Here is a 21,528-nt window from a genome sequence, read left to right on the forward strand (position 1 = left end):
TCTTCTCCATGGCAGAGACTTCCTTCAAGCCTTGCAGCCCATGGGCTCATTCTCAGCTCATTTTCCTGGCTGAGGAAAGACACGGTGGTTTCTCAGAGCCCCATGAAAACGTTCCCTGTTAGCACTGGATGTGCTTGGGGCTGGTTGGTGAGGGAAGACCGAGAGACCCTCTGGGAGCGGGAATGGGCCTTCTAGACAACAGGCTGGTGGAAGGGTTTGGTGTCTCTTCCGTGCTGCTTTTTATTTAGAGGGAGGCCGTGGTGGTAGGCAATGCCATCTGCTTTTCTTTGCTGAGGGTTTTTCCTCTTCCAGACCCAATATTTTAACTCTTTGAAGCACCTTCAGCCTGGGATGGAGCATATGGGGTCCTGCATTACCCCACCAAGGAATGTGGCTTGGCCAGGGACTGCAGCTGGCATGAGTCCCTCTGGGGCTGGTGAAGAAGATGGGTGTCTCCTTTCTCACCATGATGCCATGCATCACCTGGAGTTCCCGTTCCCAGGCTCTTGACCCCTTGGCTCAACCCCTGCTTGAAAGGGATCAAGAAGCCAAGCGTGGTTTCCTTGTGCTGGGTGGCAGCAGCGAGAACCCCACCTGCTGGGTTGAATTTCTCTCCCTCACTTGGGACCTGCCCAGTTCTATGCCTCTGCTCAACCTCCAGGAGAAAGAAAGCCCTTGAGGAGCTTGTGGTTAACAGGCACTTAATTGATTCTGAATAATCCTGACAAGTTTTTGCAGTCCTTGTGGTAATCACCTCTCTTTCCAATTGAATAGCTGGGGCTTGGTCTGCGTGGATGCCAGCTGCACATTGCTTGGCTGCATTCTTTCATTTCCAGCTCAGGCTTTTCCTTTAACCCTTCTGTTGCCGCCTTCTCCGCAGAAGCTGCGAGTGGGGACGGGTTTTTCAACCTCCTTTCCTTGAAGACAGCCTGTTCGTCACCTTCTCTAGGACTGTTCAGGGAGCCTAAAATGTGGCAGGGGCTTTTTTTCATGGCAGTGTAAGCAGATAAACCGGTTTATTTTTTGTACCCATATTATATACTTGGTAAACTAATTTGAGGTGTGATATGTGCTTATGGCATGAGAAGCAATAAACGACTTGAAGGGGCTGGGGAAGGACCCGAGGGAGGATGTGGAGAGCTGGGATGGAGGGGCACAGCTCCCAGTACTGCCCGAAATCGTGCTGTCACTGTGGGAACACAGTGCAAGACACCTCTTGTTCATCGCAATTCTGTCTCTCCATTTGTTAAGTGAGGGCGTGTTGGTTTTGTACTGTCAGTCTTTTCCTCTGTCCTGGGCAAATTTTCTGCCCGTGTGAAGCACTTCACTATGTAAAGGGACAATTTCCCCCCGGCCCACCTCCTGCTGCCTGTGGCTGGGCAATAAGAGGAGATGTCTTCATCCCGCTGTGCTCTGCAGACTGTAAATCCCTGCCAGACCCTGTCATGGGAGGTAAAACCTCAGTCACTTTGTGCCCCTTCCCTCAGACGTGCTCTGGGGCTGGAAGCCGGACTCCCCGTGCAGCCACCTCCTTCGTGTGCTTGAATTAATAGTATTGCCTTGGGGACGGGGACCGTGTGGTGCTCGTGGTCTGCTGGCTGCCCTGGGACACCTCCAACCCCTCCTCGTGCCCCCCAGCTGGGGCTGTATGGGTCAATGCATGTGGGGCAAATGAGCCTTATCCCCTCTATCCCGTCTCCGTGCAAAGCCCAGGAAGGGTCAGGCCGGGAGCCAGGGCAGTGTGTGATTCCTCCCTCCCGCTCTCAGGGACAGAGCTTGGCTCAGGCCTCCCCCTCTGCCCCAGCGGAGCCTCCAGCCCCCCGGAATAGCCCTCCATGCCGTGTCCAGCCACAGCAGGGCCTGTGGCAGCTGCTGCTCCCCGACCGCCGGCAGCAGAGAGATGCTGCAGCAAAGCATCCTTCATCCTTCGCATCTCCCTCCCCTTCGCAACCCCAGCCCCGAGCTCAGCGTCTCTGGGGCAGCCGTTTCCCACTCTGTGGTGTGGGACCCCGCTGCTGCCGCATCTGTGCATCCTCCCCATTGCTGTATCCGTGCATCCTCCTCATCGCTGCTGCTGGCTGCTCGCCTCCATTTTTAGCTCTTTTTTTCCTGGCTTCCCCCTGTGCTGCAGGCTGGGAATGGTACGGTCCTCCCTCCAGCGCCCGTTGTGTCTCCGTGGATGTTGCTAGAAGGTGAAGGCATCAGCGCAGGCTGTGGAGGCTGCAGCGGTTGCCGCCAGCCCCAAAACACTCCGGGAGAGGGGGCGGACAGGACCCGGCGAGGGGGTTTGTGCTCAGCCTCGGCCCTTCTCTCACCCACCGCTGCTGGCAGGGTCCGGCAGCATCCTTAGCGAGGAGCCATGACCCAGGGGAAGGTAGGTGGGAGGCCGGTGCTGGGACGATGAGCGGTCCTGCTTGCGTAACCGCTGCATGTTTGGGGAGGGGGGGGAGGAATGAAATGGGTCGGAAGGAGGGGATTTAAGGAATAAAACAATGACCATGGAGGGGGAGCTGGGTACCCACGCACGGCCCCTGTGATGGGGTTGTTTCCAGCAGAGGAAGGGGGTGGGGGGCTGTTTGTCCTGGTGCTGGATGTGGAGCTCAGCCTCGCTGTTGGACCTGTGGCCGTTTCCTCCACCCATCCTGGATGTCAGGGAGCTCAATGAGGTCCTTGTCCTCTCCCGTCCGTGTCCCCAGCAGTCAGTGCTGGGCACCTGCCCCGAGCACCTCCTTCCCGCTCCAGGGACCTCTGGATTCTGGGGGTTTCTCCAATGCTCAGAGACCTTGGAGGGGGGGTTTAACGCATCCTCTGCCAGCATGGTGCACCATTGCCATGACAACGATGCTGGCGGCTGCCTGGATGCAGGCAGCATCGCCCCTCTGTATCTCCTTGGGTATCTCTAGGGGTCTTGCGTGATATTGGCCACCCTATACCCAAGGGCTCTGCGATGGAGGACAGGGGGAGGACAGTCCCTGTGAGCTGGCAGAGGAGGTGGCACAGATATTCTGATGCTTGTGGTGCACATCCCAGCCTGGTGCCCTGGCTTTGTTTTCAAGGGCCTGTTACACCTTTAATTTAAGGCCTTCTTACAGGGACTGTGCCGTCTGGTGCAGGGCTATTGGTCTGTCCACTTCACTTTAGGCTCCTTGTGGTTCCAGCTCTGCGTCCCTGTGATCCATGGGGATGCCCTCCCTGACGCTGAGCTGGCACCCCCTTTGGCAGTGAGGACAGGCCATCGGGCTCATGACTTATCCCGGGATGACAAAGATCTAGAAGGTTAAATGGGTAATGTTCCCAAGGAGAAGCAAGTTCTCGGGTGGCCTGAGGCTGGCTCTTTGCTGGGCTTTCATAGTCTGAAGATGTGGGATCCCAAGTCCCTTAGCTGCATCTTCACGTTACGGAAAGCAGCAAGGCTGAGCCTCTGGATGGGCAGAGGGGAATGAGCGAGAAGAAAATGCTGGAGGGCCAAACCAGAGCACTTCCTCGGCGCGTAGCAGAAACTCCCCAACATGTGGGTGTAAGTGGGAATGAAGGAGTTCAGGGTTTTCTGCCCAGTAACTGAAAGCTCTTTTTTAAGGGGAAATTTAGAAAGAAGTAGGCTGAAAAGCAGATAATTATTTGGATGCTTTCCAGTGTTATATAGGAGCGTGAGGCGCCATGGAGGACCCTGGGCAAGGCTGTGTCTCCCCTCAGACCTGGCTGCCTATAATTTGTCGTCCCCTTTAATGTGACAGGCTTTTTCCCATCTCTCCCATCAATCCCATCACAGGATGCCCCTTCCCGCGGCTGTAGGTATGGGTCCAATGCCAGCTCACAGGAGTTACTGGGTGTCCTTCCAGTTTCTGGGATCCAACAAAGGGACCTCCAGAGCTCTGTCTGTGCCCTGTCAGGTTCCTGTGCTGTTTTTACAGCCTAACCTCTCTTTTCCTCCCTGCCTTTTGCACAGCTTTCTGTGAACAACAAACCCCCCAGCTCCGAGGGGCAAGGGGAGAAGAAGGACAATGCCACGGCTCCACCAGCTCCTCCGACCTACGAGGAGGCGACAGCGGGAGAAGGGATGAAGTCTGGTGCTTATCCTCCTCCCCCATCCGTCCCGCTCCACCCCAGCTGGGCTTACGTCGATCCCAGTAAGTCCTTCTGTGGCCAAACCCAGGGTGAGCCCTTTGCAGAGGGAAGAGGGGTGCAGAGATTCCCCTCGCAGGCTTGTAGAGAAGAGGGGAACCAGGGACGTGGTGCCCAGTTTGGTCCATGGCAGAGCTGTAGCTGTAAGCCGTATAAGTCTGTATCTACACGTAAAAGCCATTTCACCCAACCGCTAGACGCCGCAGCCTTCCAGAGCTGGGGCTAAACTCCAGTGCTCTGTCTCTCCTCTCCTTCCCAGCACTGGGATGGGAAAAATCCCCTCTCCCACCTTGCTGCACTGGGCAATGTCCCCTCCCAGGGCTGGGGAGGGTCCCGGTGCCACGCTCCTGGCTTTGCAGGCAGCACCCCCCCCCCCCAGCTCCTGCTCAACCCCGGCTTTCAAAGAAGCTGCTGAACTGGCAAAATCAGTGTTGCGGCATCATTGAGGTCCGGCTGCTACAAGCCGGGGTTCAGAGCCAGTGGGGGCTAAAACGCGGCTCGACTTGAAAGCTGAACTGTTCCAGCGTTGGTCTGTGTGGCCAAATCCTCGGCAAACAAACAACTCTTCTTCCCTGGGTGCTGCGTGTGGCTTCTGCTTGGTCATGATAAGGGGACAAAGGCTCGACTGTGCCTGACGCAGGGGAACGGCTGTGTCGTGGCGGGCCGGGACGGATGCAGTGGGCAGTAAGAGAGTCTGCTGGGGTGGCCAAGTGCTCCGTCAGTGTGGCTTGAGCTGGGGAGAGCACTGGAGAGACTGGATTTAATGACTCCCGAGTCCTCTCTCTCTGCTCAATCCTCTTCCTCTGCTGGGCTTTGCTGGTTGCCTGTTCCACCCGGTGGGGATGGGCGCAGCTGCAGGGATGGAGATGTTTAGGGAAGGGGAATGAGCAAACTAAACCCCTCTGGGATGTGTGTCCCTTCACACTCCGGTGGCTTCACAGACTTTTCCATTCTTGTTTGCCTGCAAGGGTCAGAAACAGAGGGGATAAATAACCTCCCGGCTTGCTGTAACAACCATCTGGGTCTTTCCACTGTTGTGATGAATTAGGATGGGTAAAGCCCAAATGGGTCAGGATGCTCCTCCTCCCGGAGGACTTGCTTAGGTGATGTGTCATCTCTTGTCCCCTCCCTGACAAGCCTTGCAGGTTTTCCCCTCTGCAGCTGTGTCCTGATCCCTGTCAGGGTTTTCCTCTGATTTCATATCCTTCTCCCCTTTCCCTGCCCTCGGCCACACTGCAAGCGGTGGCTCCTGTCCCAGATGCACGCCACGGGGATGTTTCTAACAGCTTATGTGAGACCTGAGAGTAGCTGGAGACAAACGTCATGTTTTGGGGTTGCTTTCTTTAATAATGAGCTTGGGACATGCTGTCTCGCTGCCTCAGATGTGGCCATGGGTGGGAGGTGACGGATGCTGGAGACACGAGCCAGGGAGGGAGGAAACCCCCTCCATTCCTCCGAGGCGTTTAGATGCCTAATTTGGTGTTTAGATGCCTTGATTGCTTTGATGCAGAGGCAGTGAAGTGTCCCCGGGATATGGGCCTCGGGGGTTCTCGGCCCCACGTGGGCGATGACGGATCTCGCAGAAACGCAGGGAGGACACGCTGCAGGAGTGCCATCTCCACTGGGGCGCAGAAGAAGGCACAAGAGGCTTATTAGGCACAAGAAGAGCACAAGGGATTTATTTCCTGCCAGGGGCATGTTTAGGATGAGGCTTCTGCGATAAGAGCCAACAGCCTTTGACCAGAAAAACAGAAGAAATCCAGGACCAGGGCCTCGAGTTTGGCTCTCCTGGTGTCTGCAGCCTGTCCTCTGGGTTTGAGAGTGTCTTCTGCCCATCTGCCTGAAGGATCTGGGTATCATTGAGCTGAAAGGATTTGAGACGGAGGGGAGGCATCTGTCAAACAGGCAGGGGCATGAATGTATAGCTGGTGTAATCACATAAGCCTTCGTTCTGTAGGAAACGCAGGTGGCGAGACTGTTAGTAACACGGAAGGGGATATTTGCAAGAGAAGTGAATGGCAGAGGGCAATGATGTGCTAAGACAAAGAGTTTTCAGTATTTATTTTACTTTTTTTCTTGAGCATGAGGTTCAGGTGATGGGGAAGGCTGATTCTCGCGTCTAATTTGTGCTGCTGATCTTAGCAGGGCGAAGCTGCTGCTCTGTGTTTCTCCTTGCAGCCCCCTGCCCTGCAACATCTGCGCTGCTGCCTTCGTCCCCGGCTGCCGGTGCAGCAGCCGCAGGGTTTTCCGATGTTTCCCTCCATCTCCCTTGCGGCTGTGGAGCAAATTGAGGGTTTATGGTGCAGCCTCCCTCCTGGCCCTTCTGCAGGGAAACTCCAGCAACAAGAGCTTGTCTTGGAGCACAGCAGGGCTGGCCCGTGTGCCGCGAGGGTTTTGGGGAAGGTGCTCTCAGCCGCAGCACTGGGGTTGGCTCCCCCTTGTTTAGGTTTGCTGCTAAACTGTTCTCTGACTCCCTGCGTGGAAATAAAATTTGGGGGCAGACGCGATGGAAAAGCCGGCTGTAACGAGGCACCCTCGGGGGAGAGGGCACACCGTTGACATCAGGCATGATGCAGACACAGCCGAAGCCCAGGCAATTACAGAGCAGCGAGGGGAATCCTCCTGCCCCAGAGCTCCGATGGGGATGACTGAGGAGCTGAGTCACGGCTCCTCTGAGGCATGCTTTAACATTCAGTGAAAGGTGAGCAAGGATATGCTACGAGCCCTCTAATTGCCATTAAAAAGATGGCGTTACCACGGACAGGAGTTAACCCTGCTGTCCTTGTTGTGCTGGAGTTTGCAGAAGCGGCTTCCCCGCTCTGTTCTCGGAGATGGTCCAAATAAGATGCAGGAGTCGGAAGGGAGCAGAATGCATCCCAGCAAGCCTCTGTTCTGCAACGCAACAAGAAAACCTCGGAGTGTGGGGCTCCTGAGCCATAGTCAGTCACTGGGGTCAGGTTATTGCAGCTGGGGAGGGAAGCGGGTGATGGGAGCTGATCTGTCTGACTTCTGCTTCAGGCACCAGCCCGAGCTATGGCAGTGGTGGGTACCCAGGGGACACGGAGATGCTCACGACCTTCAGCTGGGATGACAGGAATGTGCGCAGAGTGTTCATCAGGAAGGTAAGGGACAAGTCGCTCCAGGCTCAGCCTTCCCCTGGGAAGGCAGGACAGCAGCTCTGAGCCCTCAGAGGGACCTGGCTGCAGCGGTTTGGTGGCTTCCCCGGGCTGGGTGGGAGGCAGAGACTCTGCGGGTCGCCCACGGGCTGCCTCTCGTTGCAGGTTTATGCCATCCTGATGGTCCAGCTCTTGGTCACTCTCGTTATTGTGGCTTTCTTCACCTTCTGGTAGGTCTCTTATGTAGCAGTAATGCTAGCTTTGTCCTGTGTATGACCTGCTCCTGAATTACCTCTTACTTGGGGGGGGTGTTGTCTGTTATGGAGATATCGGATTTTTTTTCCCATGTGCTCCAATAGAAAAGCAAAAGTGAGGGAACCCTGAGAGGTCCCTCAGTACTTCTGCGACCTTTCCCACATGCCCTCTGGATGGGGCGTCGCGTGTTCTGGGTGCCACCCCCAGCCCGGAGGTCTGGGCTGCTCACCCTTGAGGATTAACTGCCGTACTTTCCCTTTGGGAGTTATCAAGGCCGTCACATCCCAGCCGGCCTCAGCCGCAGGGACCGCGTTACCTCCCCTGCCGCAGCAGATACCCCACGCTCGAGCCGTGGCTGTCTCCAGCTTGGATGACTGGGCGTTTTGGGCATGTGCAGCTCATGTTGCCTCCAGAATAAATAATGAATCACTGTCAGCCTGAGGATTTCAGCTCTTTAATCGCCTCTCAGAGAAGGCGACGGCCGTTCCCTGAGCGAGCCTGGCTGTGTAATTGCTAACAGCGGGGCCGGCCTTCCGACTTGACAGGTTGAATTTCTTTCCAGTTGGTCAGTCTGATGGATATTCAGCTGTGGGTTTTTTTTTTCACGTACCCCGTGCTGCATCACCCCACACGTTTAATTTAGCAGCCACCTGTGAAGTGATTGGCTTTTTTATGCTTTCTGCTCAGCAGCCCTTTTCTCTGTCTTGCAGCGAGCCGGTCAAGGGGTACATTCAGACGCACTCTGCCTGGTATTGGGCTTCCTAGTGAGTATCTCGGTCTTCTCCTGTGGCCACGTACGCTCCAAACAGCTCTGGATGTGGCTGTGGTGACGTGGAGACATTTTTCAAACACTTTTCTATCTTGCACGTGAAGAATTGCTCCAATATGTGTGCAGGGGGAGCTGGGGAAATTAATGGATGACTCTGAGGTGAGAAGATAAAAAAATCTCACCCAAATGAATCCGAGACGTGAGAGATGCTGGATACCTCCAAATATTTCCAAAAAGCGGGCTTGTCTGCTCTACAAAACAGGTTTAAAATAAATACACGGGTATTGCTTGCAGAGAAAACCAGGTGAAACTGGGGCGCTTCCAGGAAAACAGTGCAGAAACCCAGATATGACACCTGAAAGGGTGCCTGGGGCACCTCAGAGGCTGAATTTTGGGTTTGTCCCCTTGAAAGCAGGGAGGTTGCCTGGGCTTACACCGCATGCCTTGATATGCAACAGATGAAGGCAGCAGGCAATGTTAAGGGGAGGGGGGGGATGCATTTGGAGGGATGAGGGTGTTTGTGGGGCTGCCGTGCCTGTGTCTTCATCATGGAGCCACTCTCAGTGCCTGGGATTTGGGATGCCATCCATTAGTCATGCTGTCCGAAAGGTCAGCTTGGAGGTAGCGTAGGCTGCGCTTCCATGCGTTAGTTTATTTGCAGTTGTGCTGGTTTCCTGGATGCCGCGTGTGTTAGTGCTGCTAATTAAGCAGGCAGAGTGTGCGATGCAATTGTCTGTGAACAAGGCTCTGTGAACTTGGCTTTAATTAGTTCACACCCAAATCGTGAAATGTGTCCAGGCCCGGAGATGAGACACCAGCTTATATAACTTAGAAAAAAAACCCCCAAAAATAGCAGTAATAGAAGGGAACTGGCATCAGTCTGCCTCTTTGACCTCAGAGGAAAATGATCTTGGCCAGTTGGCAGAGTGGAGAAGCAGCATTGCCTCGTAGGGAGAGAAGACCAAGCTCTGCTCAGGTCTATGCTTTGACCTTTGGGTTCATCTCCTGTCGCTTACTGGACAGTCAGAATTCATATCTCTCGGTGGGAGCAAACCCACCCTGGGCCAGCTGGGGGTAGGCTCTGTACTGGAGGGGCTTACATTTTGTCTGTCCCCTCACCTCCCAGTGAGCCAACCCTTCCCTCCATCCTGGTGTCTCCAAGTGCCTGTCCTGATCTGGGTCTGGATCTTTCGTACACAGAGACCCCAACTCTCTCCACGTCTCTGTAAAGAAGTGGGTGCCCTGGGTGTCTTCCTGCTGCTGGGGTGATGGCTCAGAGGGAATTCAGCAAGAGCAGACGTGCAACAAGGGATGCAAAGGAGAGGGACAACTGCAATGGCTCACTCTGCTCCCTACACGCTTGCTTTCCATCTATTCAGCCGTGTCCACTCCAGCTTTCCTGGTTTCCCTGTGGGAGACCAATGCTCAAGTTTATCTCTGGTGCATTTATCATGGCCCGTGGGTTTTGCCGTCATGTTCATTTATTAGACCTAAGGTGAGTGGCTATCGTGCAGCCATCGGCATGCTTGGAAGCTGCTTTTCCCCCCCAGGCGCTGGGTGAAAGCAGGTTCCCACTGTGCCATAACCCATCAGCACTGTGGAAAAACACCCGGCTGTGTGACAGCCAGAGCAGAGGGAGACCATCCCTCCGCTGCTGGATTTTTTAGCTTTGCTGAAGGGTCAAGTCATGTGAGATAAATAACTCTCCTGTGATCCGCAGACGGCTTGTGCAACAGCACATTAGGCTTGTCTGTGAGCTTCACCGGCCTTAGAGGATCCTTCTGCTGTTGAAGTCTTCCTCGAGCGCTGGTGCAATAACGTGGGACCAGTTCCCTTCTCTGACCCAGAGCTTCCCTCTGGCCTTAGGCAAGTCACTTCTGCCAGCCCTGTGAGTCCTGGTCCAAGAGCTGCTGAACTCCCAGCAGGACGCCTTGAGCCCACCAAGCTGGGAAGTGCCTGGAGATGAGGGGCAAAGTCTGGACACCTCTGTATGAGCAATTCACCCGCTGACGAGGTGTCCGTAACAAACATGTCTGGGTGCTACATCTGTCCTGGACCCGAATGCTCCCCTCGCTCTGCTCTAAAACCTCCCTTCGGGTTTTTCGGGGCTGGTCGTGCTGTCCCACCTCGGAGCGGCACAAGCAAAGAAGGCAGCTGGGGCAGGAAACTGCTTCAGTGAGATGTAGTTAAGGCCGTGCTTCCCACCCAGCCTCAACTTCTGGCACGGCGCTTGCATTTTAAACAGCAGAGCACTGGAACTTGTCAGCATCAACACACAATGCTCAAAGTTTTCCTCCCTAAACAGCTTTTTCTTTCCTTTGCAGTGCTGTTTTCTTTGTGACCTACTTGATTCTTGCTTGCTGCTCTGGACCCAGGTAAAATATTTTCTTTATAGATTTGAAACAGCCCTGTGAAATGAGGGATGAATGTTTTTCCTCTTGTTTCAAGCATGACCAACGAAGTCGCGGAGATGGGATGGGGTCACGCTGGCACAGTGATGTGGGCCCCAAGGTGGCAGCCGTATTTTCAGGCCTGATGCAGTTGTGGGTTGCCGCAACACAGCGATAAAAGCTGAGGTCAAATTGCAACTGGAAAGCAAGCGATGCTGCAGAAAAAATTGCACTGCTGCATAGCTACAAATTCTCATTATTAAATACTGCGGAGGACGGTCGTCTTTGCTCCCAGTGGAGCAGGGCGCTGCTGGCTGCTTTGCTGGAATACCATGGGGACGACGGCGCTCTTGGTCTAGGAGCACCCCAAATGCGCTCTCATTCCCAGCAGGGTGACTGTCCCCTTGCACCACCCCTGCCATTTACTGCACGGGCCATTAATTATACGGCACGTCTTGGGCAACCTGTTGTGAGCGCTGCTAACTACCTCTGCATCGCAGGGCTTGACCAGCCCCTCTTTCTTCACTTGCAGGAGGTATTTCCCATGGAATCTGATCCTGCTGAGCATCTTTGTAAGTAGCACATCTGGACAGCATCTGCCCTGCCCCTGCAACCAGAGTGGGTTTCAGAATGGCTCCAGGCAGGACTTTCTTCCTCTAATTGCCCTGCACTTGGGCTGAGGAGCTGTAATTGAACTAAAGGTGACAAGAAGGAAAGAAGGGGGCGGAGGGGAAAAAAAAAAGCAAGCTTGTGGAGGCTGGGGTAGGGTGCTGGAGTCCTGTGCCGAAGGGGTAGAGGGATAGAGAAGGTGGGACTGCTTTCAGGGTGGTGGCCTGCCCTCAGTTTAACCTGCCCTGTGGATATTAATCACTGGAGGATTAGAAACTATGTAAAAATTGCTTCTCTTGAGCATCCATTTAAGAGGCTTCACTGCCCTTGTCATCATCACTGTAATCGAAATGTTTTATCTGTTGTGTGTCTCCCCTGGGACACGAATGCAGGAGTAATGTGGTTTTCTTTCCCTCCCAGACACTCTCCATGGCTTATCTCACTGGGATGCTCTCCAGGTAGGTTGAGCATGTGGACTCTGGAGGTTTTCTGTTCCTATGTCCTCTCTCTTCCTGCAAAAAACCCCTCCCTACTGAAATATATGGGCCACTTGATCTCTTTGGAGCTCTTCCAGTAGCCACACAAAGCCTGGCCTTCCCTTTTAAAACCACTTTTTAAAGAAGGTCCCCAAGGCCTCTGGTGGCATCCCCTTGTCTGTCCCAGCTGGGGTGCCACAGGGTAGTTCCTGGCTAAGCTAAATCCAGTAGGAGAGCATTGGAGAGCCAGGGACACGGCAGTGCCGGCACGACGGGCTGCAGGGCACTGCCATATGGTATGATCTCACCTTTTCCACTGAGCAGCACTCTACCAGATGGGGCTGGAGTGAGACAAGTTTTTTCCAGCAGTTTCGAGGGGGTTTTGCAGTCTACAGCCTCCTCCCTTTTGCTTGTGTTTTTACTGTTACGGTCTGCTCACAGGATCAGCCCCGGTTCACGTGGGTTCCTGGTGATGAGGCAGATGAGCCAGTGGGTGTTGATGGGTGCGTGCCGGGGACAAAGAAACTAGTGGCTTCAGCAACTCGGGGAACATACCAGTGATATGACTCTCAAATCAAATGGAAGGGGGAGAATGGGGACCAGCCTTTCTTAGGGCTGAGCCTGGTGCTACAATCAAAATCAGGAGTCAGACTGAATTATAAGTGAAGCCTGCGGTCTCTCTACCTGTACAAATCCCTCTTCCCTGCAATTTTCCAGGACCCAAACCCCTGTTACGAGCACATCAGGAGAGTAAACAGTGGCTGCAGCTTTCTGATTTCTCACTGTGCTGCAATGACGTTTGCCATTCTATTTTTATTACCTCCCAGTTTGAATCCTCCTCCTTCTCCATCTGTCCATGGACAGCAAGGTTTTTATAGTAAGTCCCCATCTTAGCTGCTCATGAGTCCCCAGGAGGCACAGACGTGCCCTCCTGCCTACCCTCTTCTATTTAAAGCAGGAGGAAAACCCATCTAGTCTTTTTTTAGTGTTTTCTATCCTTCCCTTTTTACATTAAGGGGGGGACATTGATAATTTCAGTGCCATTTGTCCCCCCGGGACTCATGCCTTCCCTGTAGACCTCTGCTAAGTTTCTGCCTGTCTTGATCCCTCCTTCCACCTGTCCCTGTGGGAAACACTGAGAAAGTGCTTTTGTTGTTAATTTTGCAGTTACTACGATACCAAGTCAGTCCTTCTGTGTCTGGGGATCACAGCCCTGGTGTGTCTGTCTGTCACCATCTTCAGCTTCCAGACCAAGGTGAGTTTGTGGTGGTCAATCCCCCTGGGAGAGGCATCTCCCGGGGGCAGGACGCAGGGGCAGGCAGCGCTGGGGGCGAGGGGTGAAGGGGCCGGTCTGTAGGGCTCTGGATACAGGAGCAACCTGCAGGATGCTGGGGTGTAAAATGAAGGTTACAGGAAGATTAGGACAGACGCTGGGGTGAGGGATGTGTCAGGGGTATAGATGGGGCTGGAAGACGCTATGGGGGTAAGGTGGGGGTTTTTTTGGAGGATTATGCTGTGGGGTACAGAAGGGCAGTGGCACAAAGGTGTAGAATGAGCTTTTGGATTTTGGGTATGTGATGGGTACTGAGTTCTTGCAATAAAGGGGCTGTGGTAAGTGTTTGGCTCTGTGTGCCCCACAGGTGGGTGGTGGGCTATAAGATGCCCAACAGATGCAGCAATAGCTGTTTAACAGCAAGATGGGTGTGCTGCTGGAGAGTCCCTCGCTGTGGGCATGGGGAGGTTTGGCTTCCCTTGCTGCCTCCCATTCCAGCACTCTGCCCTTGTAACGTGATGTTCTTACCTCCACAGTTTGACTTCACCTCTTACCAGGGCGTCCTCTTCGTGATGCTCATGGTTCTCTTCTTCGGTGGCATCATCCTGGCTGTGACACTGCCCTACGAACACGTGAGTGAAGACCTGCACCCCTCCTCCCTTGCCCAGTGCCACCAGTCCCGGTGCAAGGCTGGGAGCTGATCAGCCCAAAGCGGCGTGTGTCCCGGTGGTGTCCCAGCCTGAATCTCTGAAAATGTGCAGAAACACCAGCAGAAAGAAAAGGCAAGACCAGGTGGCTGTTCCCTGGTAGTTCTGCAATCAGATATCGGGCTGTAGGACGGCTCTGGCCTGGGGCTTGAGGAAGTTTGCGTCTGTTCCTGGAGCTGTGTAGTGACCCCACAGCAGGACACATCACCTGCTTGTGCCTCGGTTTCCCCTCCAGTAAAACCAGGGTGGTGAGCACATCAAAGCACTGGCTTGCTCCATATACAACAGAGCTCTTGCCCCAGATTCAGGGCAGGACTTGGACTCTGGGCAAGTGGGGTGCCTGTCCGGCCAGACCTGGCTGTATTCACACCAACACCAGGCACCGTCCTGCAGTGTTTAAATCCTGGGGCTCAAATTTCTCAGAAATAAGCACCTCTGGAGGGTGATTCAGACCCCAGGGACAAGTCCTGATGATGAGTGACCACCTTATCACTCCTCCAAGTGCTGCCAGCCACTCTTGCATGGGTTCAGCTGCTTCCTTTGGCCTCCCTGGTCAAATCTGGCATGGGCTGTGCCCATCTGAAATCTTGGAGCAGTTTGTGACCACGCCCGATAGAGGGTTTGGCGTGGCAGCACCGAGTGTCTGGTCTCCATCCAAGAGTGGCTCATTAGCTGAGTTGTCATTCAAGCAAGAGCCTGACAGACCCTGGGAGATGCTGATGAAAGAGGGAAGTGTGTGGGGCTGTGCAGCCACCATGAATCACCCCGAATGCCTGCGCATGCTGGAGATGGAGGCACCCGGCTTTGATCACGGCAGCCTTTAAGTGACCTCCAAACCCTTCACATCTTACCTGGCCTCCCTGGGAGCCTGAGCCATACTTTAAGGGCCAGACCTGCAGGAATTACTCCCACTGGTACTAGCCCTGGGGTTGGTCAAATGGGCAAATGCGCAGGCTGGTGTTTCCCAAACCAGGAGCTTGGGCTTTTTGGTTGCCTTGGCTTGAGATCCATCTCTCCCTCCTGCAAAGGTGAGGGTAAAGCAGCTTGTAGTGCCAAGCCACTGCCACTAAACTGTTGAGACAACTGCTCTTTATCTTGAAGCTTGTCAAGATAAGCATAGCCTGAGGCAGCTTGTAATGAGCTTGTCTATCTGGGAGGCAGGCTGCGATCTCTGGGTTGAATCAGCTCTCCGTGTGGGCACCTTCTCCTGGAATATAGGCGACTTCTCCATTAGCGCTGCGTGCTGTTGTGCCACAGCGAGCAGGGGTTGAGGTTTGGTCTTAATTCCAGTGAATTTCCTGCTGTGACTCCAGCAGATGAGCACATTGAAGTTATGCTTGTTACCTAAAGCTGGTTCTGGCCCTTAGAAGCATGTGGTGTTTCTTCCAGCGGGATCGGCCTAGTCTGGGTAAATAAACACCTAAGGCTGCTGCAAAATGTGTTTCCGTCAATGTAGTGCTAAGAGATTTCCACAGAGACAGCAGTTGTGGTGAAGTAGGTGATTTGGAAACAAGTACCTGATTTAGGAGCTTATAAGCCAAGTAGATGCAAAGGCCACAGTGAGAGGGGAAACTGAGGCACGGTGACCTGTTCTTTGCTGTGAAAAGCTCAACAACAGAAACTGCATTGGAGCTGGAAATGGTGCAAGTCCAGCCTGGGCTATTAGAGCACTTTCCCTAACTTGTGTCCTTCACGTGGGAGTTAAGCCCTTCTGTGTTAAGTCCTAATTAACCGGTTTTCTCCCAGGCACCGGCTGACAGATTTGTTTCCTTTAGGTCCCTTGGCTCCACGCGATCTACGCTCTGCTTGGTGCCATTATCTTTACCATGGTAAGTGGGTGCTGGTCATGGGGCCTGGGAATGTGCGGGCAGGAAAAATCATCTAGGAGTAAATGCTTTAGTCTTGAAGAGTGTTTGGGGGAGAGAAAAGAGCAAGTGGCAGGATTGCAGAGAGCTCCGCATTCTCAAATGGCTCATGAATAGCAATTATCGCAGTGACCTCAGCCTTGTTCCAAGAAGGTGTTGGTGTACGTGACAGCGGTGGTGCAGAGCACGGTGAGACTGGCAAACCCATGCCGTATGTGCAATACTAGGTGTGAACAGCAGAAAGTATTGTTGGGACAGGGCGAAAAGGCATCTCCGGAGTGGGAAAAAGCAGAGATTACGCTCTGGCACAGCAGTGGGAGCGGGTCCGCAGGGCTCAAAGGGAGCCTGGGGATGAAATGAGGCTGCAGAAGTGAGCAAAGTCAAGCTGGGGCCGGTCGAGTGGGAGTGGGCCAAGGACTGGGCATGTGTTTGGCTAGCAGAGGTACGGAAAGTGTGAGAGGCCACGGTCTGGGATTAAGGGTTCATTGCAGGTAGGAAAAGCCCTGAAGCTGGGCAACTCCTCCAAGGAAAGTTGAAAAGGCTTGGTTCGTTCCTTCGCCTGCTCCCCCGCGGTCCCTCCTGCGAGGTTCTTCCCAGAGCAAGTCCCAGCAGTGCCGTGCTTGCCATTCAGGTGTGGGAGTTGTCTGGGAAGATGCTTGGCGTTACCCCGGTGGGGGTCAGGCGGAGGGCTGCCTTGGGGTTCAAGGCGGTGCCCATTGGGCATGTTGTGAATAAGAACAGTTGAGCAATTTCATTTATTATCTATAATAAAGTCATTTCAAGTGAGCTCGGGTATTTCTTCTGTGATTCATGATTAAAGACTGCTCTGTAAAATACAAATAGGCTAAACATCTTATAATTACCCCATAAACTTCAGCCAGAACCTCAGCTGGTGCAGCCGATTGTGCCAGGCTTGTCAGCTCAGCCCAGCTATGTCTGGGGAGGGCTGAGGTGGCAGCTGACCCCAGGCGACGGCAAAGGTGCCCTGCCAACCCTGAAGAGCTCCACACCAAGGTGTCGGTTGCGGGCTAGGTTAACAGAGGGAGTAAAGGTGAGGTGGGAGAAGATATTGAGCTTGAAGTCATGCAACTAGGCACTGGTTTTCTGGCAGCTGGGCCACTAGCCTGCCTTGTAGCCCATGTTTGTTCCTGTGAGCGCTGTGTCCCTGCAGGCAGGCTGGGCAGCGGATGCCAACTGTGATGGCTTCACTGGTAAAATCTGCCCTGCACTCACTGTGTTTGTACCTCAGAAAGGTGTTAACTCCCCTCTGGGTCTGGCTACCTCTGCTGGCAGCTCTGCAGCCCTGGGTGCTGCCCAAGATCTGGGGTTTCTTGCTTTTTATTGCTCTGGTGTTGCTGCTGCTGTGATGTCACATTGGGTCCACGTCACCTTGTCACCTGGCAGGTGTTTCCAAACCGGGGGAAGTCTGGGAATAACAAGTGGTAGGGACTGGCCGAGGAGGAACAGGGAGAACTGCCCCACTGCTGGTGCTGGGACACATTGGGGATGGATGAAGGAAAGGGGAGCCTTGGGAAAAAGCATGAAGGAAGCAGGCCTGGAGTAATACTCTCAGGGTTTGACTATCAAGAATGAAATGAAGGAAAGAGAAAGTTGCAGCTTGTTCAGTGCATTGTTCTGAGCTTTTAAATTGCAGTTACAGCCCATAAAAAAAAATGGCTATGTTTTTGTTCTGGGTACAGTAAAGCAACTGAGAGAACTCCTGCCATTAGAGCACTTCTTGCCTCTTTGCAAAATCTCCATGTGACTGTCACTGGGTTTCCTCCTCTTTCCTCACAGTTCCTGGCATTTGATACCCAGATGCTGATGGGGAATCGTCGATACTCGCTGAACCCAGAGGAATACATCTTTGGAGCCCTCAATATCTATCTGGACATCATCTACATCTTCTCCTTCTTCCTCCAGTTCTTTGGCTCCAGCCAGGAGTGAGTGCAGCAAGGCAGTATCTTCTCTTTGCTGGCAAGATGCAAGTGTTTAAAAAAAAAAAAAAAAAAAAAAAAATTAAAAGAAGAGGAGAAGAGGGTTAAAAAACAAACAAAACCAACCCCACCCTTTCTGGCCCACTAGCAGGCTCCATTCAATCAGCTGAGTAAAGCTCCTGGGTTCCTCATGCAGCTTGTATATATGCTGTTAAGCCTTTGTGACCCAGAAAGCAAAGCAGGGCTTAAGTGTTGTCTCTTCTGCTCCCTCCACTCCTACTGCGATCAAACCAGACCAGAGACTGGGAGGCACGAGACCAAAATCTTCTCCTCCCCAGAGGCTATCAGAGTTGCCTGTCGGAGCCCTGCGCATCATGGTGAGAACAGCTCTGCAAAGAGAAAACAACACTAAAGGGAGGAGAGTAGAGAATTTTTCTGTGATCCCGGCAGGAAAACCAGCTGAACAAAAGGGAAAAGGCTAGGGAAATCCTTGCGCCCCCCTCCCTGTTTCTCTCCTGCATTCATTTGGGAGCCTTGTGGCCTCTGCAGAGATACATTCCCGATAGTACCTGCTTTTAGAAGTGCAAAGCATGGGATCACTTAGTCTGGATGTCCCAGCAATCAGTCTTCCAGGCAAGGGAACCTGTTGTTCAGGATGTGCAGCCTCTTTGAGGACATCCCTAATGCCCCTGCTGGAGGAATTCTGTATCCTTTGCGTCTGGCAGCGGGGCTGAGTTTGTACTTCCTTTCCTTCCTGGAGTGGGATAGCAGGACCACCAGCTGTGGGCTCACCGCCCCACCCAAGGTGGGGGATGTCTGTGTCACTGCTCTCTCAAGTGTGGCTCTTCACCTGGGAGGGCTGTGATCCCCCGTAAGGATGACTGGAGGAGAACAGATGAAAGAGGCTGAGTTTCAGAGCCCGTGCAAAGCCAGGCACCTCCTGATGAGAGTGGTGCAGATCCTGTGACCCATCATGAGGATCTGATGCCTTCACAAAATGGTCTTGGTTGCTCGAGATTAATGGTCTTAAGTGGCTACTGCCCAGAGACTGAGGCCAGGGGGAATGTGCGTTGCTCAAAATGGGCGCTGCTTTGTAGCAAACGCCAACGTCGCCCCTTGCTCTGGCCGTTCTCTAGATTTGCTCTCCCAGATGGGGATGTCAGTGAGAGCGCTGGATGCCTCTGAGCGCTCGGGTAACTTTCCATCTTCCCCTTGCTCACATTCCCCTGTTTGGGGATTAGCTGGCTAATTTCTAACTGTAAAGCCCCAGGTGGAGATAAGAGGCCTTTTGCTCTTATTTAAAAAGTGATCCTTCCTGCTGATAGAAACCCGTATCTTCAATCTCTTTGGGAATGCCAGGGCAAGTGCGTCACTGAGCTGCCTCTAGCAGTCCCTGCGTGTTACAGAGAGGCTATGCCAAAATGCTTCGTACCGTGCATTCCTCCTCTGCTGCTGCCCCGGCTTTTACCCTTCACGTGTTGTATCCTCCAGCCACGCGGGTTCAGTGCCCCGAGCTGGGCAGAGGAAAGTTACTGCGCAGAGAGGAGAAACGCTTTGGCCGCTCTGTGACTGCACTGACCTCGTCCGTGATCACACACAAGCACAACTGATGCTTTTCACCGTACCTTCCTGCTCCCCCAAACCAAACACGCATCCCCCCATACTGCCCTGCTTTTTAAGGAATAAAGGAGATTATTAGGTGAAGGCGGCACGGTTCATGACACGCTGATTCTGCAGTGCATCACAGAGCAGAAACCCAGGCCTCGAATGGCTGAGCAGGCAGAACTGGGAGAGGGACAGCATGAGAGATGATACCCTAAAAGTTTAGGAAATAGGAGTTTAAAGAGGAAACTTTCTGGCTCGGATCCATGCAGGCACTTCTGAAATATCTTAGCAGACTGGCTGTGCAGCCTTTTTTTGCTCACAGCAAAAGGCCTGTAGGTATTTCTGCTTTCCAGCTTTTGAGGAGGCGGTATTGAGTTATGTGATGAGTTCTGGCTCTGAAATAGTCCTAAAACTCCTCCTCTGGGGGACAATCTAAACCAGAGCTCTGCAGCCCTCCTTTCTGCACCGGGACTCCTCCAACCTTGCCCTGCACACCCTGGGACCTGGGGAGGAGAACACGGATCTGCAGCCCACTCTGGATCTCTTGCTCTTTTTCCTGCGTGTGGTGTGGAGTAACTTTGCTGCTGCCTGAGCTGCTGCGACCTCCTGGCTTTTTGGTCCCATGTCCCATGTGGGAAAAGCTTGCATGGCACCTGCTCCATCTCCAGGCCACCTGAGCAGGGATGGCTCGCTGCCCTCCCGTGCCCCTTCACAGGGCTCCCTTCTTGCATGTGTCCTGGTCCCTCTTCTGCGCGGACCCCATGGCTTGCAGTCCATCCAAGCCAGACCCAGTGAAAGTGCTCGGACTGAAGCAGTGAGTAATATGTACGTGCTCAGAGCGGTGGAAGTCCTCGTAAGGCTGAGCGAGACAGGATTAGGGGTGGGATACAGCTATAGGCACGTTCCTCCTGGGTTCCCTGACCAGCTGCGCAGGGGAGGTGCAGGGCTGCTCCTCTTTCTCCCTGTGGATGTCCTTTACCCGAGGTCTGCATAATTCGGATCCTGGCTCTGTATCCCCCCGCTTCTTTTATCCGGCCATTCTTATGATTTCATTGTAAATAGGATTTTGTATTTTCTCTGAACATTGCTAATAAATTGTTGCAAAACTGTTACTGCTGTTGTGAGGTCACCTTACTGACGTACAGCTGAAGGAAGGTCTGGTTGCAGAGCTGGCGCTTCCTCCCCTTAAAAAAGAAAACATAAACAAGTTTGTGGCATGATGTGGCATAGCCCAAAGTTTTAATGGAGATCAGGCTGTCCCTTCTCTGGGTATGACCAGGGAATGTATCCTACACAAAGTAAAATGCACGTGGCTCCAGCATAGGCAGCATGCATGAGAAGTATTTGAGAACTGAGGGCCAAAGGGCTACTTGGGTGAGGATCCTGTTCTCTCTTAGACCTGGCCTAAGTGGCCACAGGATTGAAGAACCAGCGGGGGTAAGCGAGTGTTGTAAGCAAGGCGCCTGCTCAGAGGGCATTTGCCCTAGCTCTGGAGAGCAACCTGACGTACTAAGCTTTCTCTAGAGTCAATGGCAAAAAGAAATGCCTCCAGAGTGCAATTCACCTGATCTAAATTAATGCCTACACTGGGAGGCGAAAACTCGTGTCTCTCTCCATCAGCTCTGAAGAGCTGATTAGTCCAGGCCGTCAGAGCTCTCAGGGGAGAGAAATCTCAGCCGCAGCATCTTGTTGCGACAGATCTCTGCTCTTTGGAAGGAGCTGTACCCAAAAGGCAGGTGTGAGATTTGTTTTCCTAAAGTGTGTCTCAACAGTGTGGTGCAGCCAGCATGGCTTGCATTTTTCGTGGCTTGCATTTTCCGTGGAAAGAAAATATTTTGCCCCGAGTCTTGCTGGGTAATGCCCTGCTGTGGGACGGCCTTTGTGGAAAAATAACTGAAGTGGAGCATTTCCATGCAAACAATGAGGTGGCCATGAGCATTTATATGAAGCATCATTAGTTGTTCCTGTAATTACCACAAACTGGATAAAGGGCTGATGATTCAGACAAATTTCAACACTTGGCTCTTGAGGAACAGGGCGAAAAGTGGGACCACTCAGTAGTAGGACACAGGGATGTGGCAGAAGGGAGGGGACGGGGAGATTCATCAGGGTATGAAGGATGCTGGAAAGAGGAAGGGATCGCGCTGTTTCCCATGCCTACAGCAAACAGGACAGGAATTTGAGGGCCCTAAATACAGAGTCAGAGGAGACCTTGAAAAACCTGAATTCCACTGCCTGGAGAAGGGGGGAATTTTTATTTACTTTTGCACTCCTTTCTGCCTTCTGCGCTTGAGGTATTTTGAGGAAGGATGGACTCTTGATGCCAAGTCGGCACGGGCCCTGCCACGGTGCGGGGGATCTCTACTGATCTTCCATGGCAAGAACCGAAGGCAAGATTCAGGCA

General features: G+C 53.3%; 1 protein-coding gene across 1 annotated transcript; it reads left to right on the forward strand.

Moving 5' to 3' along the window:
* The first annotated feature begins 1,862 nt into the window (after window positions 1–1,862).
* FAIM2 (Fas apoptotic inhibitory molecule 2) lies at window positions 1,863–20,236 on the forward strand. The gene is made up of 12 exons (XM_074565009.1): window positions 1,863–2,374; window positions 3,947–4,127; window positions 7,141–7,244; window positions 7,404–7,468; window positions 8,204–8,257; window positions 10,587–10,637; window positions 11,185–11,224; window positions 11,682–11,719; window positions 12,905–12,992; window positions 13,547–13,642; window positions 15,493–15,546; window positions 17,380–20,236. The coding sequence occupies exons 1-12, from the start codon at window positions 2,360–2,362 to the stop codon at window positions 17,527–17,529; spliced, it is 936 nt and encodes a 311-aa protein (XP_074421110.1). The 5' UTR covers window positions 1,863–2,359; the 3' UTR covers window positions 17,530–20,236.
* The last annotated feature ends 1,292 nt before the right edge of the window (window positions 20,237–21,528 follow it).

The sequence above is a fragment of the Larus michahellis genome, chromosome 22 (assembly GCF_964199755.1).
Source record: "Larus michahellis chromosome 22, bLarMic1.1, whole genome shotgun sequence".
NCBI classification, from domain to species: domain Eukaryota; kingdom Metazoa; phylum Chordata; class Aves; order Charadriiformes; family Laridae; genus Larus; species Larus michahellis.